General features: G+C 39.9%; 1 protein-coding gene across 2 annotated transcripts in view; it reads right to left on the bottom strand.

The window, feature by feature from the left end:
• The window catches only part of epha10 (EPH receptor A10), a 164,506-nt gene extending 139,511 nt beyond the window's left edge, over window positions 1-24,995 (bottom strand). For both annotated transcript variants that reach the window (XM_086280947.1, XM_086280946.1), the window contains exon 1: window positions 24,817-24,995. In XM_086280947.1, the coding sequence (XP_086137073.1) occupies window positions 24,817-24,895 (79 nt within the window). In that variant the 5' untranslated portion in view covers window positions 24,896-24,995. The remainder of the gene's footprint in view (window positions 1-24,816) is intronic.
• Window positions 24,996-26,626: the final 1,631 nt, after the last annotated feature.

The raw sequence follows: 26,626 nt of genomic DNA, 5'->3' as shown, positions 1-26,626 counted from the left end.
TCAATTCAAAGATTTAAAGATATTTGCCGTTTCTTGCACTTTGATGACAAGAGGACCAGAGCCTACCGACTGAAACCACATGGCAGCTTTCTGCTACATATGGGGCCTGTTGCTGGTCAACTGCAGGCAGAAATTCATCCTTAGTGATTGTGTTACAGTGGATGAACAACTTGTGCCTTTCAGAAGGAAGACCCAGCTTCTTCAGTATATGCAGAGCAAGCATACAAAAGTGATACAAAAACTGCAATTTCTTAAAATTAATGAAAAAACTAATAAAAATGCAAAGGGCCTCATGTCACAAACATGTTTTATGAGGAATACCTCAAATATGAAAATATAACAACTCTTTGTTTTAAAGATTTTGAAGAATAACAACCGAGTTTATAGCAAAATGCATTGTTTCTATTTGGGGTCATTTTTGACCCCACTCGTGGAAGAGTGTAGGTATTGGTAGGTTGTGCATCCAAGGGTTAAATTGGTGGCCTTTTAAATTTCTGACCACAGAAAAAACTGCTAAAGTTTGTCTGCAGTCCCTGTAATATTAGACCAATAGTCCCCAACCATTTTTTGCGCCACGGACCGGTTTATGTCCAACAATATTTTCATGGACCGGTCTTTAAGGTGTCGTGGATAAATACAACAAAATAAAACGAGCACCGCTACCCAAAAAAAAAAAAAAAAGAGATTTATTAATAACACACAGGGAAACTGAGTTAACAATAAAAACCAATAAAAACCCTGAAAACCATAAATTTGACACCCAAGCCTCCAGTCTCACGGCCCGGTACCAAACAACTCACGGTGTTATGACATGCATAGGTTCTTTCTCTTCAGCACCCTCTGCTGGTCATAATGGGAATACTCACCAGCTTTTATTTTGGTGGGGTTTTTCTGTGTTCCTGTGGGTAGAGGAAACAGGAAGCTGGTCGCTTGTTAGCCTGCAGAATATGTTGTTGCTCTTTAAAACGTTTCTGCCTTGGAGAGTTATTGCTTGTGAGTATTAATGTACCACATGTTTACAAGTTTATTTGGTGCATTTTTATTACATAGATTTGTTTAGAAACCAGTTATTTCATCTGCTATGTTTATCTTTGAGGAAGCTAAACTCGCTAAGTTGTATTGTGATCAATACTGAGTCGCTGTTGATTACACATACTATATAACAGTATAGTTCATATCCTAGAAGTGTGTGTAAAAAGGAAAAGACATCTTGTGACATTTACTTTGTGTTTGTTTTTAGTTTTACGGGAAGAAAAGGATGTCAATCATTGAACTACTGACGAAGTAAAAAGCCTTAAACTTACTTCCGCCTCCAATGTTCATTGAAACCGTTAGCTGTCTGTCAAGTTGGGCAAAGGGACGCACAATAAGGACAGAACACACGGACTGGTACCGGTCCGCAGCCTGGGGGTTGGGGACCGCTGTATTTACATTTCTGCTATGGAATAACAACAAAAAAAAATCTCCAATATGATGTATATGTGCAGTGAGTGAACTCTAATTTATACTTTTTTTTGGGGGGGGGGGGGGGGGGGGGGGGGGGTTGTTTGTTTTTTTAAAAGAAAACTATCTGATGAAAGAGCCACAGAAGATATGAAATCATAAGGCATAATTAAGCATGATAAGCTCAAGAAGAGTTTAGCTCCTTGTTTAATTTTGATGGAAGTGTATAAAGTCATTCACACAGCTACGTGTTTACCTATATCATTCCATTATCTCATTCAGAAGATGTACCATGACCACACACACACACACACAGACTAGTTTTGAGTGGGTATCGCTTCCCATGTTGGTTTACACATGCATGGATACGTGAGGTAAACGAGCCAAAACCACGTCCTCAGGACAGACGTGGTTAGCAAGAGAAGCGATGTGTTGAGTGATAAAATCTGCAGATGGGGCCCCGGGCAATTATAGTTCATCAACATGACAACTCAGCTCCCACTCATCATGCCACATTAATACACACACACATACACACATGGAATATTTACTCAGAAACAACATTTCCATAACCAGTCCTGACTAATAGGTCTGAGAGGTTGGCCTTTTAAAAATACACAAGTAGGTCTAATTTTTAAAAAAAGTGGCACGTACACAGAATCTCGGTTCTGTTATCTGTAATGTTCTCAAATTATAGAAGACATAGTTACATGTAATTTAAGTAAGGGTAACTGGTACCAGGTAGATTTTTGCACTTTAACAAATAAATACAAAAAAACATCATTGAAACTCAATGACTTCCATACATTTAACATAAACTTTTATCCTTTCCATAACCAGGTCGGGTTTATACATAAACAACACTAAATATTTACCACAGAACTGTCATATGACTAAATGGTCTCATATTAGAAACAATAACTTAAAAATAATCATGTCATTCTTGCAAATGAATGTTTTGCAATTAAATTTAAGTGACTTGTGGATTTAAAAAAAAAAGCTTGTTAATTAACATAAAAACCACTTAAACCTTCAGTTATTAGAAGATGAAGACAGACATTTGGCATTTTTGTCACATTAAATACTAAAACAGGCTAAGAAAGTCCACTTCTTGTTTTTCTGCATTAAAGTATCACAGCAGCACACAGACAAACACTTTGCTGCTTTTCTAAATCAGGTGTCAGGGCCTGCAGCTGGTGTTGTGCCCTGTGCAGGTTAAAAGGGAAAGGTCATCTCTTTTGACCGCTAAATGTACCTTCAACACCTTGTATCGAACAATCACAGCATCAGGCACAGAGCTCAAAGGTCACAGTCCCAGGAGCTTTAGCCCATTGAGTGAGGGGTTGCATCGGCACGGTGAAACTGCGCACGAGCCAATCAAGACACACTCAGCAGCATAGAGTAATTTAATCAAATGTATGTACACCTCATTTTACACACCAGAAAACCTCCAGGCTTTTTGTACCCCCAAATGAAATTCAGGGATGATGGATTGAGTGAGGGATTTGTTCACGCCTTTTAGCACTTACACCGATGGCTATAAACAATTTTGATATGGGAAGAAAACCTAACCAACCATCACATGACCACGGATTGGAGTTTGTAAGAAAATTAAAGGAGTGAAGAGTGATGACTGGATCCATAATGCAGTTAAGTTTAAACTATTTAAATTAGGGATTTTGAAACCAGGCTTTACTCGTTACTGTCTATCTTTTATGCTTTCCAATTTCAGTGTAAAGATGGAGGTAATGTATGTGACTACTTATATGTGCTATTCGTTTCTGCTAAACGACTATATAATAACCTTTGAGAATCACAGTCTGGCATCATTTACTTCACGCACAATTTACTATAAACTGTTACCAATATGTCTTACAGTCACCACTGGGTTAACTTCCTCACTCTGGACTCCAGGGAGCAGTTGGTTCCATGAAGTAGGTCCTTCATCTGCCACAGATCGCTTATGGTCATGTTATAGATGGCTAGAGCGGAAAGAACGGATGGAGGGAAGACGGGAGATATCAAAAGGGGGGACAGAGGGGTGGGTCAGGAGGAAAGCGCGATGGGGTGACAGAGGATTGAGACGATGAGGGCAGAGCAGGGTCACGATTCCATGACTGCTGGAGCCCTTCGGATCTGAGAAGCATGGCACACGGCATCACTAATGAAATCCGTGCCTTCACTCGTCTGGCAGCGAAAACCGGGAGGGGCTGGATGAGTCAAAGGAGCTGGAGAGAGAGCGTGATTAAAGTGGAAAGAACACAAGGAAAAACAGGTGTGTGGGGTGGAAATAAGAAAAAGTAATAAAGAACTGAGGTAGAATGATAAAAGAAAAAAATTAGGAGAGAAAGAATGAATGACGGAGGAAAGAAGATGAGGAAGAAATAGAGGAAGCCTCATCTCCATACACTGTGATAGCAGGCAGATTTGAATTTAGGGCCCGTCGTTCATGGAGCCCCTATAAATAGGGACGAGGAGCAAACACCGAGCAATTTTGTCGCAATTCCAAACACAATGCCTGATTGAGGGCAAATTAAAATGCAAATGCAATACTTCCATTTTTTCCAGATTTCGCCCACGAGATAAGCGAAGGGCCGCTGTTCCTTTCATAAAGTGTAGAGGTGTGTGCGAGTTTGTGTGTCAGTGTGCGTTTATTCACAAACGTGTGTATGTGTTTGTTTGTCAAGTTTGAAATGAGAGGAGACAGGAGGGAGACTGGAGGTGAGGTTGTATAAACAGATTAGATTCAGTATTGTCCTCTCCGAGCTGCATTTCAATCGTCACCGTCTTTTCCTTTCCTTCTGCCCTTGTCCACCAGCAGTTTCAATAGACCTTTAACAAGCTTCACTCGAATTAACAACGTAAAAGAACACAGTCCCATTAGTTTAATAAATCATAAAATAATTTAAAAAACTTGGAACTGTTTATTTGACAAAATGAAAAAAGTCCACTGCTCCTTATACCTAAATATTTGGATTACAGTGAGGATATTAGAGGATTATGAGGCATTTTACAAGCTGGCATAAAACAGCTTTTATGAGCAAAGTGTTTAATGCTTGACAGAGCCTGGTTCACCCCCTTAATTGTTGCAAAGCCATCACTTCACCATATGTATTCGAATCTTTCCAAGTCACGGGGTACAAACATATTCGACTGCTGTGGTCACATGGTCTCACTGAGCAGAAGGTTCGTAGTACAAGCCAAGTGGAGGGCAAATGTTGATGGTAAAGTGCCGCCCAGTAACCAACGGTTACACTGTAGATCGAGGTTGAGCCGTGTACTGTTTACCAGACAGATACAGTAGGGTGTTTTAACCATGCAGAAAGAGGGAAGAAAAAAAATGAGATCAGACCCAATGACAATTTAAAACAGAAAGTGACAGGCAGGCAGGGAGAAAGAAAGAAGAAAGGAAAGGATACAGACTAAACCAAACAGCTTTTGCTTTAAGCTACTCTTTAACTAACTGAGCTGAATTTTTCATCAGCCTCTATTCTCAGGGGGTGGCCGACTAAAAGCAAGCTTTCGCTGCGTCCTCTCACTGCGTACGTGTCCCTGAGTGTGTATGTTTGTAGGACAAGAACGACTGTCAACGCAGTAAGTCACATAAGTCTGTCACATGCGGACTGTGAATGAGGACATGTGATTTTTTTTTAAACATAGCTTTGCAAACTTCGAGAAAAATGGAATAGAAAAGTGTCAGTTTACAAGGACATGCTAATATATTCACTATTAACTTTGTGCTGTTGGGCACTTTCTAAGCTCTTAGTTATTTTTCCATCCCCAAGGAGGCCTGGTGAGAAATGAAAGAAATGACAGACCAAGGAAAAAAAAGAATTTTAAAAAGGGATTGCAGACAACAAAGAAGAGAGCTGACATCTACGAGAAAGATCAGCGCCGCACTCTAGATAGCGGAATGACTGGAAACGTTGTTTATTCTAATATTACTGCAGGATTGTGTTTAATTATTTTTATATTACTTGTCAATAGCCAGTGCTTACACTTAAACTTACACAGATGAGCTCAGATGAATAAATGTCAATGAAGCACTGATCAGACTGAGTGAGAAGTGAGTTCTCAGCTTGGGAGAAAAAAATACTTCCTAACATCCTGAGACACCTTGTACGTGTAATGTGGCCATTTTTGTCCGCAACTGATCCCGAGACTGATGATCGAAGAAAAGTCCTCTTAGTCATCTTGGCTCGATAAAGGACAGTTTGTTAATTAACCCAAGTCTTGTGTGATGCAGTGTGAGTCAGACGTCTGAGCGATGCCACCACTCTGCTTCATCATCAACATCCCCAAAAGTTGGAAAAAGAAAAAAAGAATTCACACGCTTCAACTGCATGATATTAGAGGAGACCTTTTGTGCTCATTTCAAACTCCATATTTTTTTCATAAAAGTGGGCTCCACTAGAGTGGCTTTGCATGATTCATAGTTCAGTAATCCTTATTTATCTTATTGGGCCTTTGTGCAGCCTGTCACTTTATGAACTGGTGGAAAATGCCCATTTTAACTCTCTCTCCTCTGACTTTAAGCCAACTTTCTTTCCAACTTTCTTCTGAGTGGCTGCCTCTCGCAAGCAGAAGGTTTAAACAGCAGGTGGGTGGGGGTTGCTGTTGTTCACAGCCAGACATTAAGGATATCAACTCTCGCTGGCATCATACATAACCAAGAGTAGGGGGGAAAAAAGAACACTGTCTGAAATGATTTTAAACAGCTTTTTGGCTCACAGGGTTCACTGTTAGTATTCACACGAACCACCGTAAGAATATATTACAAGAATCAAGAAAAGTATATTTGATTCATTTGATTAAATACACTAAAAAAAAAACATAAATGGAGGCCAAATGTTGCCAAATTAATGATAATAATATTGATTATAATAACTTTTGGCTTCCTGGTGAGTTATCAAATGCTAGTACTGATAGTCTGTGTACAGCACACAGCACAGAAAACAATTACATTTCAGAAAGCGATAACCAATTTTCATACGCATATAAATCTGTACAGTCCGGGCCGATGAACAGGCTACTATTGAATGCTTTAGTGGCATTTAGTGATTTATTTGCAGGCTCCTTCAAATAACCTCCATTACTTTGCCCCCATCCAAAACATAGACACACTCAAGACTTCAGAGGCAGGCAGGTAATTTGCCATTAACTCTAGCCACTCAATCCCTGAAACACTGCCAACTTCAATTGTGTTAGTGAGTTAGATAGACTAAGACAATGTGAAAGAATGCGAGAAAGAAGGAGGGAGAGAGATGGGGGGGGGGGGGGGTCAATTCAGTAAGCAAGACAAAGTGAGTGAGAAAAAAAGGAGGGAGGAAGGCACTTCCTTTCACTTCCTTTGCCAAAACATCCTTAGGTGCCCTGGAGACAAAATCTTAGTCACCTCAGCTCAGCACCAGTATGACCATCTGACCACTGTAGCATCACTTAATAACAGCCACATATCTGTACTATATGTACATAATCAGGCAGTGTTTTGTGCAAACATTAATTGATCCACATTTATTCCAGTCTGAATAGAGGAGAGGAGGAAAAAGCCACAGTCTAAAACCCACAGTCAACAGAGTTCGCAGAGCAACGTGCTATTGTGTTGTCTTGTGTTTTGTTCAAATGCAAATTCTACTGCAAAAAATTAATCTTACAGGCAGAACAGGAAGTGTTCAGCCTGAAGAATAAGAAGCCCAACCACACATAAACAAGCAAAATGGGAGAAATTGCCTGCATCACTTTTGCACACAGAATAATGCTAAGTAACCCTGTTAAAATTATTTAAATATACCCAATACATGAGCTTCCAGTGCTTACGTCCAGACACGGACCTACTACACAACAGCCACGCACAGCAAATGCATTAAATGTGAGGGCAAACCAATTATTGAAAATAAACCATTTCCTTGCCAAGGTACACTTGCAGACGGATATGGCACCACACACCCTGTCCTCAAGAAATCTTGAATAACCATAGCGAGCTCTTTAGCTAAGCAGGAGGGTATATACTGAATAAACATGTAGCACTTTAAGTGCCTAATTAAAAGAGAAAAGAAAGCTTAAAAATATTATTAAATAACTCTTATTCCTATCACATGTAATATTGATACTACCAGTCTAAAATGTGACCAAGCATGTGTGACTTTGTCAGGTTGCTGTCGAGGTGGCAATCTCCAAACCAGATGTTGGACACCATAGGTGAAGGGAACCCTCAAGCTGAAGATAGAGCTCTATCAATCTTTGTTAGCCTGTAGGACCCTGGAGACAGCTGACAGGTTCAATGAGGCCATGGAGCAAGCCTTTTGGGTTGAGATCAGAGTGATTTTCACAAACCGTCAGATGACTCAGGAGGGGGAAGCAGCTTCCTACCCAGTCTTAAGAGCTTCAAAAAAAGAAGGCAACTGGACCGCTTTACTTAAAGAAGTCCAGTTGCCTTTTTTAAAGCTCTTACGACTATCGTGGCCTGAATGACTGAGAACCTACACAGACAGCTTTCTACCCACACTGTGTAGGGTGGGGATGGAGTGGTGCTGACCTCGCATGGGGATAAGCCATATCGAATGAGTGTTTGCCCTTCCCCTTGTTCCTCAAGGGTCTGGATGTTGTGGGGCTCTCCCGGTTGGCTCACCTCTGCAACAACACGTGAAACATGGGGACAGTGCCCCTGGGGTGGTGGCAATAATAATATTAACAAACCTTTTTAGAAAAAAGTCAAATAGACTCAAATATAATTCTGTCTGTTTGCTGTCAAAGATTCCTTCCTGCATCTAAACTGTAAATGGTAAATGGCCTGTATTTATATAGCGCTTTACTAGTCCCTAAGGACCCCAAAGCGCTTTACATATCCAGTCATCCACCCATTCACACACACATTCACACACTGGTGATGGCAGCTACATTGTAGCCACAGCCACCCTGGGGCGCACTGACAGAGGCGAGGCTGCCGGACACTGGCGCCACCGGGCCCTCTGACCACCACCAGTAGGCAACGGGTGAAGTGTCTTGCCCAAGGACACAACGACCGAGACTGTCCAAGCCGGGGCTCGAACCGGCAACCTTCCGATTACAAGGCGAACGCCCAACTCTTGAGCCACGATCGCCTGTAGAATAAGGAGGGGATGTTTTTCTCATTATCATTTAATATTTTAATATGGCATTATTAGTTCATTAGAAGTATATAACCAGCTTTGCATTAAGCATAAATTGAAGTTTTTGATCTTACATTATTCTTTGCATTACAGTGATGGTGATAACTTTAGTTTGATCTTTTCTTACAGGTACCAGAATAATAACATGATTTTCATTGCAGATCATTCCATACACATTGCAGTTTGTTGCTTATTCTAGAGTTGTGCTCAAGGTAATTAAAGGTTAAAAGCTACAGCCAGCGCGAGTCTGGCTGATCTATGGAGGGCAAAGGCTTTGAGCTTGGAAGGCCGCACGCGCTTACACAGCACTTATAAGATGTTATTCTTGGTGATTTTGTGCTTAGTCATGTTTTAATATGTTTTAAGTAGAAGTAGCTGATCCAGCAATATTCATTTAATATTATATACTTGATTTAGAGCAATACACACTGATGGTCTTAACAAATGAAAGAGTCCTTGTAGCTGCCATGTTGTGTCTTAGCAGGGTATAGACGGTTCCAGGAGACGGGGGCAGTCAGCGTCTGCCCTCGGGAAGGAGACAATGTTATTCTTTGTGTTAAATAAAATTGTCAACATTGATTGTATTACACCTGTCACTACGCATGAGGGGGCGTTCTAATACCCTGATTTCATAAAACTATGGTGATGTGTTTTTTGAGATGAGATCTGAGACTGTCTGCATACAGTGTCCATCTCCCACGTGTGTGTGATCATTAAATCATCGTTTGACTCAACCTGACCGGACCAGTGTTGTTATTGTGGGTTTTTCCTCTGGTGTCCATCCCCAATATTTTGAACCTTAACAAAACGTACAATATTTATTGTGGTTGGCCAAACAGAAAAACTGTTCTGTTCACAGTTTAATGTGTCTGTGCAGATAACACCAGACTCACTGCTTTCTGCACTGTAAGTGCAGAGTTTCTCGTTTCACTCAATAAGTGGATCCTTGCTACACTCATTTAAGACGTGCTTTACGAGCAAACCAACCAAAGGCAATAACTTTACTCTTAACAATTATATGAACATTTGTCTGCTGTTATCAGATCACTGGCAATGCTACATAAATGATTAGGAGAGTTACATTGGAAGGTATGTTTATGAGACAGATTGCAATAACTGGGCACCCAAAACAGTTAGTCACGCATGCAAAGGTTTGCTCGCTGTAGCATCTCACACCTGATAAAGGAAAGCCCCAGTAAGAAAGTGTGCTTTAGGGTGCAACAATTTAGATTAGCCTTTGAATCCACCTGAAGCACGCAGCTTATACTTGCAACAGTTGCTGAGGTTTATCCCCCCTGTGCCACACAGAAACAAACACACACACACACACACACCTTCCTTCTCCCCTTTGCTTGTGCAGTTTTCTCTCAGCGGCTTTGGCTGCTACAACTTGATTTGCACATTTTCCTCTATGATATAGCATCTGCAGTCTTACTCTACTAGTTCTTATCCTGGCATCCATCTGTGATGTGAAAAAAGCAGGATTCACCTACTTTACTGAGTCTGTATATTGCTTAGCCTTCTTTTACTATGCCAGTGAGAATATTTGATGCTTCAGGCATGATCATACACTTTATAAGTTCTGAGTGACAAAATTAGAGTACATGAGATCTCACTGCGTCAACATAGTACAGAGAAATAATTCTGCCTGGTGCTCACATTGTTTTGTTGAAGAGAAATGGCTGGCTGGTCTTTGAAATAACCGATTAATAAAATGCCAGCCTCTTTGATTGGCTGGCTGTCTGACAGATAGACAAAGTGCTATTTGCCTCTGACTAACTTGATTATCAGCTGATTTATTTATTTATTTTTTTTGATTGACTGCTGGATGCCTCACTAAATGCAATCCTGGCTAGCAGTATTAGCGGTTGCTTGCTTTCCAGTTTACCTGACTAAATGACTGGTTGTTCAGCCAGCTGGTTAACTGACTAACTGATTGGTTGTTTGGCGTGCTGATTGGCTGGCAGACGAATTGACTTGTAAACAGGAAGGCAACATTTAAAACAGAGGAAGCTGAGAAACAACAGGAGCACACTCCATCCAACCATCCTGCACTGATGACACTCTGATTGCAATCAAACCCAGACAAACAAAAATATTCACGTGAGTGCACACAATGCTACATGTTCAGAAATATACTTAAAGTCAGTATATTAACATGAATGAAGGCATGCACAAAAAGCCTAAGGAAAAAAAAGTGGCATCCTTGGGTGGCATGGTGGTGATTTTTGGATTTTGTATGTGTAAGCCTTCTGCCACAATAAAAAAAATATAGTTATACATAGTTATCTGTCTCTCTATATTGGGCCTATGATGGACTGACACCAGAAGGAACAGCTCCACTCCAGGTGTGTTAATGAATTGGATAAACAATTAAGATATGGATGGAATGGACAGAATCGATATAGTTAATGTGCACCGAGAAAAGGAGCTATGGTGATTATTTATCCTAATGAATTAATACTGGATCTGTCCAGATCAGCTCTGTGCCAAATTTCAGGCCAGGTCATTACCCCCATTATCTTCCTTATCAGCTCTGCAATTAATTTTTACTTAGTCCCTTTTCTTCTTTTCTGCCACTTTTGCCCTTTCTCCAAATTTTCTCAGCATCTCCAGTTCATTTCCTCTTCCCCTTCCTTAGTCACCCCTACAGTAAACTGAGCAGAATAAGTTTCATCCACCCCCCACCCCACCACTTAGCCTATTACTGTCTTTTTCATTCTCCTGTGCACTTTTGATAAACTGAGCTGATCTGGTCCCATGCTGGTATGTTAACCTTCCTTGCCACACACCACATTACATCCTCTGCCACCTACAAAGCTCACTCACGCCCAACCTCAACTGCTGATAAACTGAGAAGAGCAAGTCCCATGCTGGCATGTTAACCTGCCTTGCTCACTCACCTCATTACATCCTTCGCCATCTACACTTCACATACTCGCAATCATTCGCCCTCAACCTGGTCAGTAACACCTTTCATTAGAGATATTCTTCGCCACAGGGGGCTATCACTTCAAAGACGCCCTGCTTTCCTCTTCTGTGTCTGTGCTGAGGGGGTTCCAATGACAGGGTGCATGGGAGGGAGAAACAGGGTGAAAGGGGTATCATAAAAGTGACTGAGCCGGAGCAGCACGATTTATGTATTTATTCATCACCAAGGAAGCTGCGTATTAAAAGGTCAGGCAATTTTCCAGGTCAGCGCCCAAACCCACACGGTGAGGAAGCAAAGGGATAAAAAGGACAGGAGGAGAGGAGAGACAAGAGAGATAAAGAGAGTCAGAGCGGCTGAGATGGCAAGCCGGTAAAGGTGATATTGGCAGTTGGACATACATCAGTGCGTTCACACTTGAGGATGTTTTTGTGTGTTTATAAGCCAACTTTACCTGAGCACTCTGCATAGAGTGTTTGTTTGTGTGTGCAAGAAAGAGAGTGCATGTATGGCATGTGTATAGATTCACTTCTCTCTGCACACCGGCTGTGGTTAATGAGTTTGAAAGGTCAAACGCCTCTCAGAAAGATTAATGGGGTTTTCTATGCACAGGGTAATGGTTTACGAGGTCCAGCCGGACACATTTCCAACATGACGGCCATTACCACCACAGAACAGAAGAGGAAGGAGGTATCACAGGTAAAGACAAGGACGACATGAAACTGCTGGGCGATCACCGGGTAGAAAATAGCGTGCGTTAGTCATTCTAATCTATATCCTCGGCCATCAAAATGGCAACCATTCCTGTGCATGTGCACACAGCTTGGTAATTTAGATGACATGCATCACTTATTGCAATAGGCAGCAGCACTCATTACAATACTTTTTTTCTTTTCAATTTACAGTTTCAACAGGAATAGTGTTTTTCTTGAATAAGTTTTAAAATATCCTAATTGCTACATATTCTTATCCCAGTCATTTATGAAAACCTCCATCACTTGCTGTGTTTTTGAGCTACTCTATTTAGTCACAATTACCTTTAGATAAAGGTTCGGTGACAGCACAGGTATTTTACAAGACTCAGTAATCGGGTAAGAAGCTGTTGGTTGTAACATTTTAAAATGTCTCTATCCATCTCTGATGTAATCAAATTTACTTTATTTTGAATAGCTAACAATTTTTATTATTCGTTAATCTTGATGTTAAACACTATTCTGTATACATTTCTGGTATTTTAGCATTTTATATGAAGCCTAGATTCTTATTCGTTGTGCAGGAAGGCGTCACATCAGGTGATTTTTCTTTTCTAGCATCACCTGACCTCAAAAATACAAGCAGAGTCAAAGAATTATCTTCAGTAACAAGTCTTTACCCCTGACCTTCACATCACTGAGCCTCACAGATAAACTCACAGATAAACTCAGCAACCCTTTTAAAGCACCTTAAAAACCTACACGAGTGTAGGAGAAATTGTGATGTTTTGAAAACATCTTTTTGAAACAGCTTTTTTTCCTTGCTTCCTACACTTGTGTGAGTGCAATCTATTTCATCTTCTACATGTTTGAGAAGGGGTGGGCAACTCCAGGCCTCGAGGGCCGGTGTCCCTGCAGGTTTTAGATGTGTCCTTGAACCAACACAGGTGATTTAAATGGCTAAATTAGCTCCTGAAGTTCTCCAGAGGCCTGGTAACAAACTAATCATGTGATTCAGGTGTGTTGACCCAAGGTGAGATCTAAAACCTGCAGGACACTGGCCCTCGAGGCCTGGAATTGCCCACCCCTGTGTTTGACTATGCATAATCATTGTCGATGAGTTACTGTAGTTTATATCTATATGAAATCAAATATTCCTTGATTATAATAAAGGAAATTTAGGCTGTATTTTACAGGAGTACATAGCATCCACTCATTTATTTCAACACATTTTACTAATCAAAACACAGCCTTGTGCATAGGCCTTGTTAAAAAAGTCTGAAGTGCTACAGTTTGACTCAGCTTAGAACTGCCTGTAACTGCCAAAGCTGCTATATCCCTGCAGTTTTGCACCAATATTACATAGCAGGACATATTGGAAGCAAGCACCACTGTAGAGGGGACAGAAAATCAGAGAAATTTAAGAAGAACAAGCATAATCCAGCATTTAATCATGTAAAAACTACTGAGTGCAGAATGATGTACAAATAAGTCAAAGTGTTTTTGTCCCCTGTCTTATGTGTACAGTCTCATCAGGTCAAACATGGAAAGCATTAAAAGGGAGCTTTCACAGGTCAGTCAGCCTCGACCAGAGGTAGCAACGCACACGCTCACACAGCAGAGGAATGACAGAGAGACGGCTGGGTTCACTAGAGGTTTCAAGCATGACATGCGTATGCATGTTTACTGCTGAGAACATTTGTGAACAGCCTGAACAGAGTACAAGCCTCAGTAGGTGTGATTTCTCATGTGTCCCTAAAACATGCACAGCGTGTTGCTATTTAGGTCACATCACTCTTACGTAACATGCGGTGGACGAGTGGATAACATTGCCTCAGCTGCTGCCAGCCTGAAGGTTCCAAAGTATGTTGAAAGGACCTTCAACCCAAAAACAGAATTCTCAGTATTTTTTAATATATTAATATGAAATATTAAACTTGAAATTTTGAGCCCAACTCAGAGAACATCAGCTGTTGAAGCAGGTTTCCCAAAACATCACACTTACAACCAACTTTGATCTTAAGTGGATCGGACCAGTGGAACTCCTCTTTCTGTCGGCGCAAAGAAGTTATATATTTTAATATAGGAAAAGAAGTGCAATTTCAACAGTATATCTCAGCTTTTCTATATGAAAAATAAACTGTGTTCCAGAAAATAAAAGAGGTAGAGGTAGAAGGAGTTTAGTTACTCATTTCCCAGACTGTCCTGTAATTATAAAAGAGAAAGATTTTGTTAATTCACAGAAAATGACCTTCCCCCCCACTGTGGATACACTTAAAAACAACCAAATATAATATATAGTAGATAGAAAAAATCCCTGTTTATTCACCATCATTTAATTATTTACCGGTTACTTAACTACTTTGTACGGTGGCCCTGAGAGGCCAAATGGATTGCAACTTAAGAAAACACCAGCAATAAGAAAAATGCTGCAAAAGCACACAAAACACAACGGAAATAGAAAAACGAAAACAGAAATAGGAAAAACAAAAACGGAAATAGTAAAAAAAAAAAAAAAAACAGATTTCCGAACGCACAAGGGAAGTGTTTCTGGGGAGACAATAACCCGACGCACCAGTTGCAGGAACCAAAACATGTTAGGTAAGTGTGTTTTAATCTCATGATTCATATAATACTGATGACGGATTATTAGACTAATAGTCAGGCTAACACACTCACCTCTCATCTTTTGTTTCCTCGCAAAACCTCCACTTCTAATAAGTGTCTCCCAGCGCAATTCATATTTGGGTTCCTACAACTGGTCCGTCGGGTTATTGTCTCCCCAGAAACAATTCCCTTGTGCTTTTGGAAATCAGTTTTTTCCTATTTTGGGTTTTCCTATTTCTGTTTTCGTTTTTCCTATTTCCGTTGTGTTTTGCGTGCTTTTGCAGCGTTTTTCTTATTGCTGGTGTTTTCTTAAGTTGCAGTCCGTTTGCTGGGTCAATTCTGGTACACAGACCATAGGTTTGACACCCCTTAACCTTAAAGGCTTTGTGGAAACTGAATCAGTATTATCTCAGGTAGGCCAAAATTGACCAGACGAATCTTCAGCAAGTTTGCTATCACAAAGCAAAACAAGGTCCAAATTTTAGATTTGTAGCACTAACAGCAGGGTGTACAGTGGGTTGTATGCCCACAACAAATGGTAGAGGTAAGTAAAATTACACAGCATTGATCTTGTCATTTTACTTTTTTTATATGTGGTTGGTGCATGCCTCTGTCTGCATCTATGTGCTTTATACACATTCCAGGAGCTTTATCGCCTCCACGGCAGTGTGATGTGAATGCTGTAAGGCCACAAGCCTCAATTGAGGTTGATGGTCTCTAAGACAACACTTTAAAGGGAGGGCAACACATTTAACCTCAAGTTACAGCTCCTTTCCTAACATTTTCTACCAAAGCATGGTCTCTGATTTAAAAGGAATTGGTGCGACAGAGCATGCATTATCAAAAAGTCACATCTGCAAGTGGGTAACCACAAAAGGTCATTTTTCGCCCAGGGCTGGGTGATATCAAGTTTTAAAAGTATTGCATATAGCACTGCATAAAGCGTGTCTTCAGTAAAACACCTCCAGTGTTTGCAACTTACTTCTCACTGCACTCTTTGACTCATGCACATCTGCCCCTATTATCCCCCTGCATCTTAAGCTTGTTCTCAAAATTCTCCTGAAGCAAGAAGGCATAAAGAGAGCTGGTTCAACAGTGAATAACTCAAAGTTGAAAGCTCTGTTTTAACATTAAATATACACGTGTGTAAAGAGACACTAAGAAACACAGTGACTGCACAATCGAGGCAGCAGTACACAAACAACTCCTTCAACATGTGAAAAAGGAAACTGAAAAATATTATTTACCCAGATGGGTTTTCAAGGGCATGAATTTTGGACTGTCAATACATTTGGCCTGCAGCTCCTAGAAGTCTAGAGATGGAATGAGCAAACTCTTACGAGCTTGAAATACTTGCTTGAAATCCATCTTGTTTTTCATACCAAAGCCTAAATGAGTGGGTGAGTTTGTTTTCACCACTGGTAAAAAAAAAAAAAAAAAAAAAAAAAGGAAATGAAATGAAATGGAATGAAATGCTGGGAGTGTGAGGGTGGCAGACTGACTGAGCTCCACCAAGTTGTCAGTTCAATTCCCAACATGCCCACCCACATCAAGTCTCTCGTTAATGTTGTTACTGTTTACTCTCAATGCAAAACACCCTGAGCAGGAAAGTCTGCCAAGAGCACAGTTACAGCTTCTCACAAATACACATCAGTGGCATTTATCAACTTTAGACATCTTAGGACAGAAACGCCTGCCAACAAGTGCTCCTCTAATCCATTAGTATCCCAACAAGAGTGGCAAAAATGAATAATGTGTTCAGAGTATCCATTCTATCAGGTAGTCTTAACTCTGAAAATCTGTGGGTGGAGACGTTTTTAATTTATTTTTTCTTTTACATTTACACTTTTTGCATATAACCTTTGAAAAACCTTTAGAAAACAGGCCCTTGAGATGTTTACATAAGGCTCTGGCATGAAAGCACATGTGAATTCACTGAAGTATGTCTCGTTTTTTCTTCATTTTGGGCTTCAAGATTTTTACTTTGCACTCTTCACATCTTCAGCATTAGAGGATTTCTTTTACTCTGCATACTCATATTTACACACTCTCTATGATGCAATAATATCAGAGAGTTTTAGAAAATTTATGATACTACCACAGTGTCCGTTTTGGTTGAGTGTAACCCACTTTTTCCTCCATGTGTCTAGAATTTACAGATGTTCCCTAAAAAAATGCACATGCTTAAACACAGAGGTTATACATACTGTGATTCCTGTTAAGATAACTATTTCTGTATTTTAATGTTCTTAAATTTTAATGAGTTCAGGTTTTGAAAATATAACCACAGCATTTATAATATTTTTTATTTAATAAAAATGCTAAAGTCCCAATCTTACAAATTTCCTGTTGTGACAAACTGTTTAGGATGCCATCCTCTTCCACTTAGCACTGTTTGGCCAGGTTTGTCATTTAACTCCAATATTTAGTGCGCCTGCGTCAGCCAGCATGCAGCCTGTTTCAGTTGCCCCTGCTTTTTGTCTCCTTAATTTAACTTTTTCTTACTTTTTTCTTTGTTCTTTACGTAGTATTTTAGAGTGTTTGTTTGTTTTAATAGCTTTCTTTTGATTACATAATTTCCTTAGGGAGCAATAAAGCATTCTGATTCGGATTAAAACAAAATGCAACATCACAAGATGCTGTCACCTTAAAGAAAGAATGAATAAATATTCAGCTACTGTAGATTCCTAAGCAAACAGTTCACTTTTTCCCCCTGCTCTTTTGCAGAGAATCATCTGCAGCATGTCAACCCCTTTTTACCCACAGCTGGAAATTTCCAGGCAGGGAAGAAGGTAAACCTGTTTCATTTACTGAGAAGAACTACAGTTTAAGTGTTAATAAATACATGAACTGGCTAAGAAAATGACTCTCAGCTCGATGTTTTACAAGATCTAAATGTATATGACACACCGAGTGACAGTCAGATTAGGGTTGAATGGTCAGCTGAAGACCTGAACATTGTAGGGAATTCATATTGTTCACACTTAGTTGGAATATTTCTAGGATGTTTTCTGTCCCCTGTAAAAAAATAAATACATTTAAAAAAAAAAAAGTGGTATTATGGTGGCATAATATCAAGTTGAAACAAAATAGTCTCTGCTGTCCATGGACAGATAGCACTAACATTCATACTCAGTTTCTGATTTGATAGTTGTTTGCAATGTAGATCAGTTCAAGATCTAGCTCTAAAAATCAGAGGGGATGGAAGTGGGGGTATATTTTTAACCCCATTAAGCGTAAAAATAATTTAGCAGAGACAGAAACATGAACACCCACTTTAGCACATTGTATACTGGTGTACTGCTAATACACGCAAAGCAAAAGAAGTAATCAAATGCTACCATTGACAGCTGTTAAACAATTAACTCACCTGGTATTTGTTGCTTGCATTGACACATCCACAAGAACCAGAACAGACATTAAAAAACAACAAGTAGAATTTCAAAGCAGTTTCCTACGGGTTGAATGTTTACTTGCGACTGTGGTTAGCTGCCAACAGTTTACTGATGTGACTGTAAGTCTCACGAGCAGAAGTGCTACAGTTTAGAAAAAAATGTTTTGAATTATCTTTTTCACTATTGACAACAGATGTAAAAGAGACATGGAAAATGTTTGAATTTCACACTGCAGTTACACATACCTGGGTTTCTTGACAAATTAAAAACATTATTTTTGACGGTATGCCCACCGATCTAAGTACAAAAATGCAAGACCATAATGTAACATATAACTGAAACATCACTTAGTCCGTTAGTTGAGGAATGCTCCATTATCACTGTCAACAGAACGGTTTGAATGATATGCTTCCATTTGTGAGTGATGGGTTTCTTTTATTTAATGCAGTAAATTGAAAATCGTTGGGTTTTCAACAGTTTACCAAAAGATTGAAACGTATAAAGAGATCATCTTGGACTTTAGGAAATTGTAATAGACCTTTTTAAACATTTTAGAATGTTTAAAATCACATATTCAAATTAAGGAAATGACTTGTAGGATTAATATGCTTAAAATAATCATCACTTGCAGCTAGTAACTAACTAATTAACTGTATGAATGTAGCACTGTGTTCAAAATATAAATTATGGTTCTTTCTTAATATAAATGACTATTAAATATGGTGAAAAACTGCAAATAATGCAGAGTTATTATAGAATGGGAAACAGAATAATTGTAATTTTCACTTATTTACTATGTGAAAAGCATAAAAATAACTGCTACAATGGCGCTGAGCTCAAACTAATCTACCCACAGAAATAGGTAGAAATAAAATGATGTAACCATTAACAGGAGCAAAACGTCCAATTTCTCAAGCTGTACACAAATGTAAACGTTAAATATCCTTGCACTGTAGATAAAAGTTTTATGATTCATTTCATACGGTTCAGTTTTATTAGATTTGTATAGCGCCAAATCATACCAACAGTCACCTCGAACACTTTATACTGTAGGGTAAAGACCCTACAATAACAGAGAGAAAACCCCAACAATCACATGACCCCCTATGAGCAAATTACTCAGGACTATAAGGCACTATATAAATGACAGGCAAACAACAGTTTAAGAATTGATTCATAATGTTTTTTAGTCTCTCACTGAGGTCTATTTAATTTCCTGTCTTTGCTGAAATACTTTTGCTGCAGCAACGATTCAATTAACCCACACGCAAATTAATAACATTTCATCTCATTTTAATAGAATTTACAATGTCAACAACAAGTTGGTCAAGCTACATTGCACTTTGATTACGCTCTTTCCAAAACTGCACAGTCTAAGGATGCTTTTCAGTTCTCTTGTAATAACAATCACAGCCAAAGTATGAAAGCCAAAATGGAAAAAAAAACAACCCAGACATTTCTCTCACGTAACATGGCTGCAAGCCAATGCGAATAAGTATGTGAACACACATACAGGCTGTGGTATTCATATGCATAGATAACAGCTGAAGGAGAGGTTTCAGCATAGATTAATCAGTTAAATGAGCAATAAATGTGTAGTCCATCTGCACTTCCTTCATCTATCATAGACAGCTGCACAAAGCCCCTTCGTAACTGTCCAATATGGCTGAAACACCTGCTAAAAACCCCCATTGTTCCCTCCTACCTCTAAACACACACAAAGATTGCTCTTTTTCTCTTCCATACACACACTCCCACCCTCTAGTGATAGCTCATTCTTGCGGACCCAGCAGAATAGCCCAGATCCTATAGTAGTCTCTTTACACTACACTGGACCAAAAAAAAAAAAAAGTAGGTGACCCCTACCGGTATCCAATACACATACATTACACATCCGCTCTCTTACACATGTAATTTATCAGCCTTTCAATTCCCGTGGAGTGGGGGGTAAATACGAATCTGGCTGAGCTGCTGAATTGACTTCTTATATTAACTCTTAGTCTGTTTGATCACATGAAACTTACAAGTGTTGTACAACAATGAGTGGTGGCAGCTTACAAGGCCCTCATCTCTAGCTCTCTTCCAACCGCCTTTATTCCCCTCCAATTTTCTTTCTGTCACTCCCTCCTACCTGTGTCCTTAGTCTTGAACTCAAGACACCGCCTCTCCCCTTTCTCTGCTTGTAACACGTAATTTTTGGGGTGAGGCTCCACCATCTCCCTCTCCCTCTTTTAATTTCACCACACCTGTGCCTCTACCCTCCCTTCTGCCTCAGCCCTCGTCTCGTCTTTCCAGAAAATGACAGTGTCCCCGAGGCCTTGACAAGAGAGCGCTGCACTGCTACGCCTGCCATCTTCACAAATCACTCTGACCTTTCATACTCACAGAGGTCAGAGTCATCTGATCTAACATGCACAGGTCTAAAGCAGTCCTTGCCAGCCAACGAGATGGTCTAGTGCATCGGTCCAGGGCCGTGGCAGCAGAGCAGAAATAACCTTGCAGTAATCACAGGCAATTAGCTCCAACTGATGCCTGGGAGGGTGGATAGCTACCCCTTTGCCAGTCTGGCAATAGCTGATGATCCCAATATTAGTAAATCAGATTGCTTCTAAGCACTAATTATAAGATTTAGTGATGATATGACATAGGAGTACAGTTTAATAAATATATAGATGAATTAAACTGCTTCCAAGTCAACAGAAGTATCTGTATCTAGATAAAGCTGTTTTTTGGCATTATAAAATGTTATCTATGTAATTGGCAGGCAATGTACACACATTAATCCAAGATTTGCCTGTCCTACTTAAACCAGTGCTTCAGTGTTTTAGCACAACACTTAAAATCAAAGATCTGTGGCCAACATCGGTGCAACAGTGACTGTGATAACACTGGATCTTACACATTCCATAATAATTAATAAATAATTTCAGCATTTCTAAGATTAACTGTCAACATTTTATTTTCAGTATTTCTGTTAAATTGGCTATTTTATTAAGGTTAAAGAATGAGGTGCATATGTTACGGTTTATCTGTTGCTTATGTGTCTAAAATGCTCACAATAATTGCTCTGGGGAAAATAAAAAGCCTCACATTATTTGTGGTAAAGTCAAACTCCAGACCAAACACAATGTAGATTTTTAAAGCGGTGCTGCTGCGGACGAAATAAATGGAAATATGCAGGTTGAAGCAAATTCTTCCTGGGCAATGCAAATAGAGGTGAAGATGTCACTATGCAAGATGAAAAATGCTTTAGCCTGAGCGTTTTTCTCATACCAAAACTTACTGACTTTACTTATGCATGGGCATACAGACACAAACTGGGGTAAATAAAAACATGAAAGAACCACAATTCCGGTTAAGGTCTGGGATCACTGGCTGAGCTGTCCACAAACGCACCTTCTACACAGTCAAAGGGTCAACAGGTACACTGGCACAGAATTCAAGATGTAGTCTTATCTCTGTTTTAATGCTATACCTTTCTAGCATGTAAAAACCCCACTGTTAAAAAAAGTCTAAAGTCTCTGAAGAAATCCATTAGAAATAGTTCAGTTCAGTCTCAGTTCTAAGGATCAGTCACTGCATTATAATGAAACAGGCACTTTGGGTATGTATGGATATTGTGGATCTATCATTAAACATGTTCGATCATAAAAATACTAAAATTGTATCACTAATATTTCAGTTTTACAATGCATTACGGTAAATAATGGTACCTGTAAATATGAAATTAGATATGGCATGCTGGTTTGGGAAGAGTGCCAGTATAATAAGGCTCTAGGTAAACAATAGACTGCTGCATGTCTGCCAAGAGCATAGTGCAGGCAGTTCACAACAGTCATTCTGATGCAGCGAGCAAGTGAACAAAGCTACGGTCCCACAAACAGGATAAACTCACAGGTTACGCTGCAGTTTCTGAGACTCTTCCACCTCACGTTTTCAATCACTCCACTCTTCTCTCACTCTGCCTCTATTGTTCTGTATGAGGGTTGTTCCCTCTCTCAGCTTAGGACAGGATGGATGGATGCAGAGGGAGAAAGGGAGGGAGTGATGGAGGAGAGAGAAAGTAAATGAGATCCCAATGAGATGCCAAGGTGCGTTAGCGGTGAGGTGTGGGGAATGAGAAAAGAGACCTGAAGGGAGGAGGAGTGGCTAGATTGACTGTGTGTAATGCGCTAGAGTACGATGGTGGACACCCGGCTCTGCCTGTCGGAACCCCCTGGTCATATTAGTGTTTGCTAAGTCAGCTAAAGAGGTTGAGCACATGCGCAAGCAGGAAGAAGATGGAGGAAAAAAAGAGGAGCAAAAGAGAGGAGAAATAAGAGGGTCATGTGTGAGAGGACGGGGGGAAACAAAGAAAAACAGGAAGAAAGAAAATAGAGGGAGCGCTAAAGGAAGGAACAACAACATAAGAATGTAGCTGCACATTAAAGAGGCAGGAAAATGCTGCTGGCACACGAGGGGAAATGAAATAAGAGCACAGAAATACTAAATGATATATAGAACTGGGAATAACAGCTACTGAAGGATTAGAATAGGCACAAGGGCAGACCAAAAAAGGGAATCATCAGGAATGCTAATCAAAGAGTGTGTGTATATAGATATATGTATATATATAATGCAATGCATTAGTAGATACAAAATTTCAAATGCCTAAACGCACAAATGCAATTCTCTGTTGAAAAGGCCGTCGTGTGCCTGAGCTTCTTGGTTAGAACTAACAGAATGCATGTAGACAGGTGGGTAAATTGCCTCATTTAATGTGGATATAATGGGGGAAAAAAGTGGAGGGAAAAAAATCTCCCCTGTGTTTTCCCCCCATCTCTCAAATCCTTAGGAACAGCGAGAAGAATTGCTGCCAATACAAGTCTTCAGGAGCACATTGCTTTCACAGCAATTAATCGCTGTCACAACATCAATTAAACAAAAGCTAGCATCCAAATCCGGCTACCCAGCATTCCAGAGAACCAAATCAATCTGGCAATGCTCTAGAGGAAATGTGTGTATGGGTAAATGAAGAGTACAAATGTGGGCATGTGACTTTTCATATGTGAATGAGTCTCTGCATGCGTGCCCACAAAAAGGGGCCTTTAGTACCAAAAAAATGCCACACCATGTACATGCGAACAAGTGTATGTTTCATTAGAAAGCCTGCATGCAGGTGCAACGTGTGCATGCCAAGTGAGTGTGTGCATTTGACCGTGGGCTGCATGTGCGCCAGTTCTGCTCTAATGTGTGTATATGTATAATGTATAATGCATAATGCGTGTCAATGATGTATGGGTGTAAAGTGTGTCAAGTGTGCCAAAAGTAGACTACTTTTCTCAGAGTCAATATTGGTTACTATACACTACAGCTGCATGTTTGTTTGTGGCTTTACAGTGACTTTACACCTGAACCAGCAGCCAGAAATGCATGTCCATTCAGCAGCTTGGGTTAGGCTGAATGATTAAAATCTCAATTTGTCTACAATATCTTGGATAACTTGCTGGTGGTGAAAGTATTTACCTGTGGCAATCAGCCAGGGTGCTGGTAAATCACTGGACCACAGCAGTACCTTCCCAGCTCTCTCACACACCTCAGTGCAGATGCAAACGGGCAATTAAACAAGCCAGCAATCCACATCCCAATCCCACATCAGCATTAAATCTATATATAATCCCCCACTGAATCACACATTGTTCTCCTGCATAACCACTGTTTCATAACTTCATTTAATGCCGCTGAAGAGCCAAAGAGAGGAATTAATGCCGCCGCCTCGCTATTTAAAAATTGATGAAGAAAAATAGAAGGTAAAGTGAGCTGAATGGGGAGATTCATACAGTCAGATAAGCACTGAGTCAACATCTTATAATGCATCCCGTGGTCCGCGTCACAGCTTCAGTGACTGAGTATGAAAAGACAAAGAAACCAGTTGCACAAAGATGCCGCGACGAAAGCCTTCCGTACAAGTCATATCTTTGTGGCAACAGCCCGAGGATTTCTTTTTCATAACGAGGACGGCTGTCTGAACCAAACTCACTTCCTGAATAAATCATAAAGTAAATGTTAAAGCAAGCACTGGCTCTATGTGGGATCACACATCTGTCACAGCGCATAGTCTACACTTTGTGCCTTTACAGCAAAATCTTTAAACTTGTGCACATCACTATTTTTTTTGTCAAGTTTACCATCTAAGCTCTGTAGCACTGCTGTTAAAGAGTAATCCGTTGTTTTTGTTTGCTTGTTTTGTGACAAACTAATAAACTAAAGTGACGTGTTTGTCTGTGTTAAACTGAAAGATTAAAAAATCTGATCTATTATCCGGACGCTTGAGAGCCGTCGCTTTGAATTCAGCACAAATGCGTTTTCTGTCACACTACAGCTTTTTCAAACGCATCTATCGCTCCATTATCTGGTAATCACCGCCTCTCCATCTATCTCTCTAATGTTTTTCTTTTGTTTTTAATTAAAAGTCCGCCAACATTAATTTCCTCTTATGCACCTGCTTCTCATCACAGGATAAGTGCAAATGTCAAACTATCTTTACGGCGGACATCTGTCTCCTGATTAAGGCTGCCGTAGCCAGTTTGGGAACAACCGATCCGTTAATTTTTTTCACATACCTTCTTCTGCATTGTAGTCTTTCACTTCGTTCAGCAATAATATCCAAAGCACCGAAATCAGCGTTTTACGGAGATCCATGTTTCTCTGGCCAGTTCCGCGGGGCTCTTGTCATCTCTCTCCAGCCTGCGCGCAACGCACCGCAGCAGAGACGCACTCAGTGTTTGAATCGAGCGAATGCCGTCTGGGCAAGTAGTGCGGGATCCGGAGAGCCACGCGGCCTATTTGATATCTCGGGGGAGGGTTCTGAAGGGGAGATTGACATCGAGCGAGCGCAATGAAGTGGGACGCGGAGTAGTGGGTACTGCAGGGTCGACCTATCAAGGAACTGCAACCTGGAATCTTCACGCCAGGTGTTTTCACTATCTAGAGCGAACAGACCCGAATCCGCAGTAGAGCTCCGTTTTCGCTTATGTCGATGTCCTCACAGAAAGTGACGTGAGTAACTTTGCTGAGTAAAGACCAGGGATATTTGGTAGTTATATCATGACGTGTGTTAGAGTTTAATGGGGATTATTTGCTTCTGTTTTCAAAGTATTTGTTCAGTGAGCAGCAATTCTGAGAGTAATGTGCAGGATTGAGGGGACGTCCTGAGTGGGAGGGTAAGGAGTCCTCGCTTAGCTGGTGTTGTTTCATTTGGATAGTGCAGGATTTTTTTAAATAATATATATGTAAATGTAGCAAAGCAAGATTATATATACAACATATACCATATATAATTTAAATCAAGCTAATTTAAATCAACATTGTAAAGGTTCGCGCTTTACTTTTGGTGGCTTTGAAAATACAGAAGTATTGAGCCAGCTTAGGCAAAAAAAAACAACTTTAAAGTTACACAGTGGGTTTTAATCTAATTAACAAAAACAGTTTAAGATATTACAGTCTTTTCCTTTCAATTAACACACTGACTTGAGATCATTTCTGTAATGAAAATCACTATCCTCCCCATGAGGGCTACATTGATTTGGTGCTACTTAAAGTGAGGAGACATGCTCATACCATTCTGCAGCAAGCAAGTAATATTTAGCCTTTTACAAGGTTTGTTTGTGCCTCAGTTTGAGTCCTTAAGACAGCAAGATGAATTAAAACAATGAAAATACTGTTTCAAGGGTTTGCATCATTGTAACCCAAAGACTATTACTTAACAGTCTCTTGTGTCTTCCCTCACTGTCATAGCCACATGCTGAAAGACAGTGTACACACACACACACACACACACACACACACACACACACACACACACACACACACACACACACACACACACACTACTTTGAATTGATCATTCTCACAGTTTAGCTTGGAAAGCAATACAGTTTATTGCAGATTGTCAAGCGAGATACTGTTTTTGTAAAGCGAGAACTAGTGATGTGAACACAGGTTGAAACTCCAATCAATAAAATCTTTTCTGAACGCTCAGAAGCGAGGTCTGCAGGAGATTCAAAGGAGCATCTTCCCTTTATACGACTATTTTTAAAGAAACGAAAAAGAAATCATCACATGTGCTTCATTCAAAATATGAGAACAGATTGATCTCGATGGCATGAAAAATGTCTCTACACAAACAGTTCATATGATTGTTTCCATATAGATTCAGTTATTTTGATCTTGTTCATTTACATGTCTAACTGTTCTAGGTAGAATCACTCATTTCGTCACTTACTTAAACTGAAATTATAGCTGCATAAAACCTGATTTCAGAGTTCAAAATTGAAGCCAGAAGCTGAAAATAAATAATAATAATAATAATAATAATAATAATAATACATTTTATTTAAATAGCGCCTTTCAAAGCACCCAAGGACACTGTAC

This window comes from Aulonocara sp. 'chitande type north' Nkhata Bay, linkage group LG22 (assembly GCF_057382095.1).
Source record: "Aulonocara sp. 'chitande type north' Nkhata Bay isolate Kocher_YH1m ecotype deep benthic linkage group LG22, A_spYH_male_GT1.1, whole genome shotgun sequence".
Classification (NCBI taxonomy): domain Eukaryota; kingdom Metazoa; phylum Chordata; class Actinopteri; order Cichliformes; family Cichlidae; genus Aulonocara; species Aulonocara sp. 'chitande type north' Nkhata Bay.
The sequence above is the reverse complement of the archived record's forward strand: the minus strand, read 5'-3'. Positions and strand labels throughout refer to the sequence as shown.